Source organism: Thalassophryne amazonica, chromosome 8 (assembly GCF_902500255.1).
Source record: "Thalassophryne amazonica chromosome 8, fThaAma1.1, whole genome shotgun sequence".
In the NCBI taxonomy this organism is placed as follows: Eukaryota; Metazoa; Chordata; class Actinopteri; order Batrachoidiformes; family Batrachoididae; genus Thalassophryne; species Thalassophryne amazonica.
The window spans coordinates 80,180,027-80,189,396 of record NC_047110.1 but is presented as its reverse complement, the minus strand read 5'-3'; the positions used below and the strand labels follow the sequence as shown (position 1 = coordinate 80,189,396).

Here is a 9,370-nt window from a genome sequence, read left to right as displayed (position 1 = left end):
TAGGACACAAGTCATTCCTGTGGCACCCAGAGATCTTCCAGACAGACCCGCTACTAAAGACGGCCAGTGTTTAGTGTCCAAGTCTCACACAAACAGTGAAGCACCAGGTCCCAAAACACTTTGACCACTGTTTTCATTCAAAGGTATCAGCATCACGGTTCTATACCAAAAAATAAATAAAACACACATCTTTGCAACCTTTCTTGAAAGAGACAAACTGGACATTTTATAATGTAGACGCATGTACTTAATAAAGTGGCAGTATCTGCTACTGTATACCAGTGAAATAAAAGCTGACTAATTAAAGCATTCTCAAAAATTTAAAGTAAGAACTTTTGCATTTTGAACTTTATTCATTGATATTTTCTTTGATTCCACTGCACCTTTTGTCCACAATGAATAAACATACAGGAGACATTTTTCCTTCATATATATTACATCTGAACAGACAGCGCTACATGTCACATTTAACAAAAAAAAAAAAAAACTACAGCGAATCAGATGCACTGACACTGCCGGACGGAAGGAGTGACAGCTAGAAGATGAGAGAAAGTGAACTCTGGGCTAGTGGCGCTGTGAGACCACAGAGGCGTGACACACGTCACGCCAGAGGACGTGCAGCCCTCCTGTGAAAAAGATTAGAGTGAGACAGCCAGATTCAGCTTTGGCCACAGATGACAATACCCTCCACACCACCGAGGAGACACAAATGGAACAGACGGCTAAAGCTGACCTCGGGCAAAAAGCACCACAGAGTGGAAAGTTTTAAGGTTTTTTTCCCCTCCCCTCCTTGTGTCATGTCTGATCTCTTTTCAAAGAAAGCAAAAAAACAAAAATAATGATTTGTCTGCAACCACATGACAACACACAGATAAATGGTCCCTGATATCGTGAAATGTAGCTTCACTTAAACACACATTCTTCATCCACACTGGTAAGATGTGTTACGTGTATATATAAGAGGTATCATCTTTTCCTATTCGTGTACTAAACAGGAAAGAACTGAAACTCCTTTTACTCATCAGCCAGAAAAAGCTCAGAGGGTGAGGAGGACAAAAAGAATTCCCTCCGTGTTCATCCTGGTGGACAGATTAGGAGGAGGGGAAAAAAGTACGAGTGGGAGGAGCCGAGTGGGACGCTTGAACTCAGACGATTGATAGCTTATAAAGCCACAGCGAGGATCGCCTCGTGAGATAAAGAAGCACATTCTGTTGGTAAACACCGCGGCTGCGGTCAGGGCTCAGCGACAGAAAAATGCAGTCACTCTTAGATTTACAGCTACATGAAAAGATGCACTGTTGAGATTCTGTGAAGGAAAATCTTCATTGTGTGCATTAAAAAAAACCCACACACCAAATAAAGCTTTTGAAAGCTGCCCTCTCATGGAGCGAGTCCCAGGTCGCCTGTAATCGGGATATTTACATTCACTGGTTCACTCCAGGATGGAATGAAAATACAAAAAGATGTATAATAAAGTTCCTATAAAGCAGAAATCAAATCACTGTGAAAAAAAAAAAATTACCAAGTGCATCTGGGACAGTCTGATTTGGAAGAGCTGTAAATCTACCCGTTTTCCCCACACTAACAGTTTTCGCCTGCCCCCTGCTGTTCAGTCAGAGCCATTACAGCCGTGGAGTAAATGGTTCTCCATGTGCAAGAGACAGAAAGAGAGCAGATGCTCGGTGCTGGTCTGTGGCCAGTGTGGGCCTGGTTATTGGTTCCGAGTCTGAGCCTGCTGGATTCTGCTGCCTCGTCTCAGTGCAGTTTGAGCTTGTAGGCGGAAACCTCCATGGGATCCAGGCTGACGGTGGAGTCATTGGCCAGAGGCGTGCTGGCGTACATCAGGGTGAGAGACACGGGCTGAAGCAGCTGCAGGTCCAGGTTCTTGAAGAGTCCAGATACACTCAGCTGTAAGAGACAGAAAAGTAAGAGGAAGGTGTACAGGAGACAGAACTGAAGTTTTAGGGAGCCCTCTGTGTACTAACCTGCCCCTGTGTGGTAGTGCAGTTGAAGCCCAGGTTCTGCGCCTCCAGCCCACAGTCCAGCCCCAGACGGTGGAGAATCATCACCGTGTAGAGCGACGGCACATTGGGGTCCTGCTGCTCAAACACACAAACCACTCTGTCAACACCCTACAATCAACACCCACCCCCCCCATCCCCCAAATCACTGGCAGCAGCTGTTTTTTTTTTGTTTTTCTTTTTTGTCGTCACCTGACTCTGGATGCTGCGAAGGTTCAGCAGGTGAAAGTCACACGGCAAGATGGACTTGACAGGGGCAAAGGTTTGCAGGGGAGGGATGCCGCGCTTTTTGGGCAGGACCGGCAGTGCCAGCACCTCATGGTTCAAGATGCCGTTGGTCATGTGACTGAGTATCGATGGGAAGCTGGTAGATCCACTGTCAATCATCTGAAGGAGGACAGAAAACATAAAAATGAGTACATTCTAGACTTTATGGCCTGTTTTTACTGCACTACTTAAGCTTTGGGGTTCAACTAATATGCCCTTAGATTTCTACTTCTAGTCAAAACAACAAAATGTATAGAGAATTCTCCACAGTTATCTACACAACTCGAGTAAAGTTATTTTACAAATCACTGCCAGATCACAAAATGAAGTACAAGCAAACTAGAAGCAACAACACCAGCACCTTCTATGTTTGATACCAAGTCATGCATATTCATTCGATGATACCGTAATATATGGCAACGTGTGGACTTGACAATTACAGTATTTTCCATAGTACAAGTCACACATGTCAAAAAAAATCTAGCATGGTTTCATGGGGCCATACAAAGTTGCACCTTTTTCTCTATGTGGAACTCAGTTTAATACATTCCTTCCCTCAGGCAATTTTAACTACAGACAGGAACTCTGTAGCACATGTGCACACCACAGCCTGTGCTGTTACATAAGTACTTTTAAATTCCAAAAAAAGTAATATGGACAAATAAACATGCACTGGGTAACACATTGGTGTTATTTGATACTATCTGGACAAAAGAAGGCAGCGCGGTGTTGCCTCACAGCAAGGTTGTGGGTTCGCCTTGCACCTGGGGCCTTTCTTTGTGGAGTTTGCATGTTCCCTCCAGGTGCTCCGGCCTCCTCACACATCCAAAGACATACAGGTCAGGTGGTTGAAAACTTTAAATTGACCGCAGGTGAGAATGTGTTGGTCTGTCTATATGTGGTTCTGCAATAAACTGGCGTCCTCTCCAGGGTGTACCCCTCCTCACGCCCAGTGACTGCTGGGATCCATTCCTGTTGTCTCGTGCTGCACTATTAATAAATAATAATAATAATAATAATAATAATAATAGCAATAACAAACAGGTGATTTTTCAGTATGTAAGTCGCAGGAACTCCCAAACCAGTTAAAAATAAACAAAAAAATCCAACTATAATCAATTCTGTCCAAAATGGAGCCATTTTATTCTTGACTATCACATGACCCTACCAACATACTGACTTCCAACTGTTCACCAGGCTGAGCGCTGGTCAACCTTTCAGGGTTACCCAAGGACAAAAGCTCACGTCACAACAGTAGAGTGATACATCACTTATATTAGTGTTTAATAGAAACCATAGGTGTACCTGTAACCAAATTCTTGAAAGACCTAATCTATACCCCCTAAACCTAAGCATGGGCCAAAATCTTTACCTTAGTCTGTGACCTTGACTTTCACCCACATTTTCTCAAAATGAAGTCACTTTGTTCTTGGCTGACCTTCGAACGTACCAGCAAGTTTGATCCAAATCCGCTGAAAACTAGCAAGTTATTTTGTTTGCATACGGACAAACACACAAGACTGAGAATGCAATGGCTGCCTGAGAGTGGACTGACACCAGCTGTTATGATGAGCACTGTGCATCATAAAGACAAACTACTGCACAAAAAGAGGAGCCAGGGAACTGAGACTACAGTACTGTGACGTAGCCTAAAAAGCATCCTTACGGTTGCTTGGGCAACATTACCTCTTTGAGTCCATCATTCAAGATTTGAGAGAAGAAAGAACAAAACAAGGTGGAGAGTCTGGCAAAGAAGCCATCATGCTGAAGGTAATGAAGTGAAAAAAGGAGAGAAAGTAAGTTAGAATGCAGAAAAAAAAGACAAGTGACTATGACTAAAAAGACGAGCAATGAATGCCAATACACAAAATCAAAGGACAAAAACTTTTCCTTTCTAACAGCCTTTTTCAGCAGTGCAGTCAGAAGTGCCGTGTAGGACTTTGAAAAGCCGTCAAAGCGCTTTAATAACCACGTCCATGTCCGCTCACTGACCTTGTTGCTCGTCCTCCTCTCCAGCAGCAGACGGAAGTGGTTGGCTGTCTTCTTGTTGTCCTTCAGGCCCTGGCCCAGCCCCCGATTATCATCCTGCATCAGCCGCCGGTCCATAATCACTTCAAGCTGGCCTGAAGGAGGAGCAACATCGACAGCAGCTTTAACTAAAGCCGGAGTGCTGAACTCTCACACACGACTCAATCCAGACAAACGCTGAGGCCTTCACGTAATAAACGTACCAGCTTACAATCAGTTTGGTTCTCAGGAACCTTTGGAAAAATGAGATCAGAGAACTGTGTGATAAAAAGCAAACCACAGAAAGTTAGAGAGGCACAAACCGTTCTCGAGGCTGGCGACGCCCAGCGCCTGAGCCGTGTGCAGCGTGAGGCGGTGATGGCTGTCCTGGATGTACGCCTGACTCGGCATGGGATAGAAGTTAGCCTGGAGTGGAAGCTTTAAGTAGCTGCGACGGGGCTGCATCTGAAGAATAGATACAGAATGTCACCAAAAAAAAAAAAATTTAAAACACAACAGACGTAACATCGAAATCAACGCCTGATTAACTCAAAATCATCAGGGGGAAATTTTCTGCCTCGACGAGTCCTTTTGTTTGTGGAATTATTACACAGTTGTGAGGTTTTGATTTGTGCACCAAGAGGTGTGCTGGCTGTCAACTGTCCACAAACATGGAGGACAAAACATTCCAAATGTTTTAAATGTTTTAAAATGTTGATGCAGCATAATCCTCTCATCTACTGTCCAGCCATAGCTTCCTTGCATTCAACATAAAGAGCGTAACACCAAATATTGCTCAATGCAAAGTTTATATGTTAGCGGTTTACTGAAATAAACCTAAGGGCCCTATCTTGACAATCTGTGGCACATGGTCTAAAGCACACAACACAAGTGCAATTGGGGCATGTTCCACTCCACTTTGCTATTTACATGGCGTGCAATCTGAGTGTAAAGTAATGCACTAGGCCCAAAGAGGCTCTATTTCATCATCGCTGTATTTTAGACGCAATATGAACAAAACCAATCTGATTGTCACCTGTCATTCCCTTAAAGAGCCGCTGTGCACTGGCACACTGATATTTTTAACAGTGGACTCAAGTGAAGGATTTGTTTTGATATGTTAAAGTATCTGCAGAAATGCATCAAACTGCTTGAGTAGAGAGCAGCCACCAAAGCTCCCCGAAGTGAAGCAGTAGTGTGAAGTTGTGTATTTTTCCCCCCACACGTTTTATTTTGTTCAATAGCTTTCAGATTACTTGATTGATTTTACACAAGGTGTACACAGATCTGAACACCACACCGCATAAATAGCAAGAAAACTCTGCACTGGACATTAGACCAGGTTTTTGTTGGTCGATGGCGTGATTGATTTCTGAAAACTCATGCTAGCCATAATCCAACACTATTCCTCACCATCCCATATTTTAAGACCAACACACCAACAGGTGCACAAAATAGTATAAGTACACTCCTTTAACACTACTTTCAAATGTTGGCTGTAAGCAGCAGACAAAGTGAATGTTGGGTTGTTTCAATGAGCGGTTCAAGGAAAAATTCCGTCACAGTTGGCTGTGAGCATAGCAACCACGCATCGCAATGGCACTAGCCGTCAAAAGTTGAATATTTTCAACTATTGTTGCAGTAACAAGGACAAACCAGGTGTTTTATCTTTAATGAGGAGAAAACACTCACAAAGACAGAGTGATTATTGAAGGGCCCTTAGGTTTATTTCAGTAAACCATGAACACGTAGTTTTAATTAGGTAAATGTGAATATTCATTCATTGATTCATTTTCTGTTTCTTATCTGGGTTGTGGTGGCAAATGTATAGCAAAGAGGAATTAATCTCCAAACTCTCAAAAAGTTCACTTTTCAAGCCCTCATGAAAGCTAAAGATTCTGGCTGTAGTACAACCAAATTATTGCTGGTGTTACCATTAAAAAATGATGCTGCCTCACATCGCCACCTACAGTCTGATGCTGGAAATGACAGGAATTCCACAATCACAACTGTTATGGCAGGTTTCTACCACCTAACACGAACGCAGCACAAAGAACATGGGCGCTAGGTGTGAAAATGACACTGTACAATAATGCTTCCCACAGAACAACTGACCTGGAAGCCGTTGAGGTCTGTGTAAAAGACGTCTCCATTCTGGATGTCTGTGACCAGTCGCATGGCCAGCTCTTTATTGGTCTGATCTCTGATGTCCACCACAGTGTTCACATCTATCGATAAGCCATCCACCCCTGAAGATGGAGGACCACAAAGAACCAAAGTCAGGCCAGATGAGAAACAGAGGGAAGGTTTGGCTCTAAATAAACTTGGAGACTGGGGGGGACGAGTGGCCTTTGAAGACCAGACGTTCTTGCTGTGAGGTAAGAGCCCAACTGCTGCACCATACTGGCACTTTCATCTACATCTGCTGCCTGAAACAAACCATTTTTTTTTTTTTTTTTTTTACCTGGCACATTGTGAATGCGAATGGTTTGTTGAAAATGCTGGTAGTACGCCACCACCTCTGAGAAGAGAGGCCCCTCCACAACACGAACCACAGACGGCTCTTTCTGGTTATAGGGCTGCAAAGAGAGAGAAGTCTACAGTGAAAAGATATACAGGCAGGAGGGGAAATAAAAAAGCAAAAATAAAAAATGGCAACAGCAAGAAGAATCATCATGGCAGCACACTGTGTTGTCTTCTTTAAAAAAAAAAAAAAAAAAAAAAAAAAAAAATTAAAATTTCCCTATCTGTTTTCCTGCCCCGAGCGCCCCAGCAGGATACAGCACACAACGGAGTTGCTATCAAAGCCTTATGAGAGGCAAGTACAGTCGAGCGGGAAATACCTTCGCTTTGCCGTCAGGTAGGAAGAGGTAAGCCCCGCTTTTGTCCTTCGAGGAGCGCGTGCTGTAGACCATGAACTGCATCTGAACCTTCACTTCCTGAGGATCGTCTCTGCGCTTAATGCTCTGAGGATGAAATATACACCAAAAAGGAGACGGGGGGGGGGGTAGCACATGCACACAAACAGAAAATGATGAAAGGATGTTGCAGGAGCAAAAACTAATGCCATGTTCTCTTTGATCAAACAGCCGGGGATTAGTGGAAAATTCAAGCTCTTTGAGGTTGAGGCACGAATTCTGACGATATACACGTCTACTCAAGAGTAAGAAGTGCAGCTGGTGGTCAGACACAAACCTCCAGCAGGCCAGTGGTCCCGGAGAAACCCAGTGTGAGAGACTGGCTGCTGATGTAGAAGCTGTGAGGTTCTGCCTGCTGGGAGCGGACAGGCAGCGGGTCCACAGCTCGGGCGCTTACGCCGCGACCAGACAGTCTGAGCAGCGTGTCCGAGCGGAGCGTCATCGGGGAGTCGGGCGAGTCATAAAGATGGAAAACGGCCAAACCCAGGGGTGGCAAGCGAGCCATAAATGTGGCCTGGACAGTGGAAAACAAGGGATTAAATCAATCTATTCAAATACAGTTTTCATAAATTGTACAAAACCAAATGCATTGCTGTGTTGGAAATGGAGCCAGCACATACAGAGCTGGCTCCATTTACATTAATCATTCCAGTGTGTGAGTGATGAAAATGAAAAAGCACTTGCCCATTTTGACTATCTGTTGAGGTCCAATGACAGTATAAAGCGTGAGACAAGATTTGTAGTGTGAGTCTTTGTGTTCATTTCTACACACAAAACATCTTCCCACACAGCCCATTCATTAATTCTGTCCTGGAGTGTATTTGAGGAATGCCAATACATCACTGATCTCTCACTGACTGACTGCAACAATGACCAATAATTAGACAGCAGTCTACAATATGATCAAAACACACTCACACACACGTCATGTTAGCTTTTAGTCAATATGCATGTCAACACAAACACTTTGTACACTAGGTCTGTAAAGTACTTTTGTTCACACTGTGTAGGTGCATAACACAGAGCAGTTCAACACTGACTGTTAAACAAAACAAAGAACGGGATGATCCCCCACCCCAAGCCCACACACTGACCATTTAGTGGTGATGGCTACTGTAAATAAATTATGCTAAAAATTCTCATCCAATACTTCTGTTTCTTACAAAAGCAGCACATGATTTTGATAGTTTAATTTGACAAAGTATAGTTCTTTGCTCCTTTATCAAATCAAATCAATTTTATTTATATAGTGCCAAATCACAACAAACAGTGGCCCCAAGGCGCTTTATATTGTAAGGCAAAGCCATACAATAATTACGGAAAAACCCCAACGGTCAAAACGACCCCCTGTGAGCAAGCACTTGGTGACAGTGGGAAGGAAAAACTCCATTTTAACAGGAAGAAACCTCCAGCAGAACCAGGCTCAGGGAGGGGCAGTCTTCTGCTGGGACTGGTTGGGGCTGAGGGAGAGAACCAGGAAAAAGACATGCTGTGGAGGGGAGCAGAGATCAATCACTAATGATTAAATGTAGAGTGGTGCATACGGAGCAAAAAGAAAAAGAAACACTCAGTGCATCATGGGAACCCCCCAGCAGTCTAAGTCTATAGCAGCATAACTAAGGGATGGTTCAGGGTCACCTGATCCAGCCCTAACTATAAGCTTTAGCAAAAAGGAAAGTTTTAAGCCTAATCTTAAAAGTAGAGAGGGTGTCTGTCTCCCTGATCTGAATTGGGAGCTGGTTCCACAGGAGAGGAGCCTGAAAGCTGAAGGCTCTGCCTCCCATTCTACTCTTACAAACCCTAGGAACTACAAGTAAGCCTGCAGTCAGAGCAAAGCGCTCTATTGGGGTGATATGGTACTATGAGGTCCCTAAGATAAGATGGGACCTGATTATTCAAAACCTTATAAGTAAGAAGAAGAATTTTAAATTCTATTCTAGAATTAACAGGAAGCCAATGAAGAGAGGCCAATATGGGTGAGATATGCTCTCTCCTTCTAGTCCCTGTCAGCACTCTAGCTGCAGCATTTTGAATTAACTGAAGGCTTTTCAGGGAACTTTTAGGACAACCTGATAATAATGAATTACAATAGTCCAGCCTAGAGGAAATAAATGCATGAATTAGTTTTTCAGCATCACTCTGAGACAAGACCTTTCT

The 9,370-nt window shown here is 43.6% G+C and overlaps 1 protein-coding gene across 3 annotated transcripts in view; it reads right to left on the bottom strand.

Annotated features, from left to right (window-relative positions):
* Window positions 1-333: 333 nt before the first annotated feature.
* The window catches only part of man2a2 (mannosidase, alpha, class 2A, member 2), a 28,680-nt gene continuing 19,643 nt past the window's right edge, over window positions 334-9,370 (bottom strand). For 2 of the 3 annotated variants that reach the window (XM_034176828.1, XM_034176829.1), the window contains 9 exons: window positions 7,491-7,727; window positions 7,139-7,261; window positions 6,760-6,874; window positions 6,411-6,544; window positions 4,619-4,760; window positions 4,281-4,411; window positions 2,214-2,408; window positions 1,986-2,099; window positions 334-1,908 (listed from right to left, as the gene is read on the bottom strand). In XM_034176828.1, the coding sequence (XP_034032719.1) occupies window positions 1,756-1,908; window positions 1,986-2,099; window positions 2,214-2,408; window positions 4,281-4,411; window positions 4,619-4,760; window positions 6,411-6,544; window positions 6,760-6,874; window positions 7,139-7,261; window positions 7,491-7,727 (1,344 nt within the window). In that variant the 3' untranslated portion in view covers window positions 334-1,755. The remainder of the gene's footprint in view (window positions 1,909-1,985; window positions 2,100-2,213; window positions 2,409-4,280; window positions 4,412-4,618; window positions 4,761-6,410; window positions 6,545-6,759; window positions 6,875-7,138; window positions 7,262-7,490; window positions 7,728-9,370) is intronic. The other variant, XM_034176830.1, reaches the window with a different exon arrangement.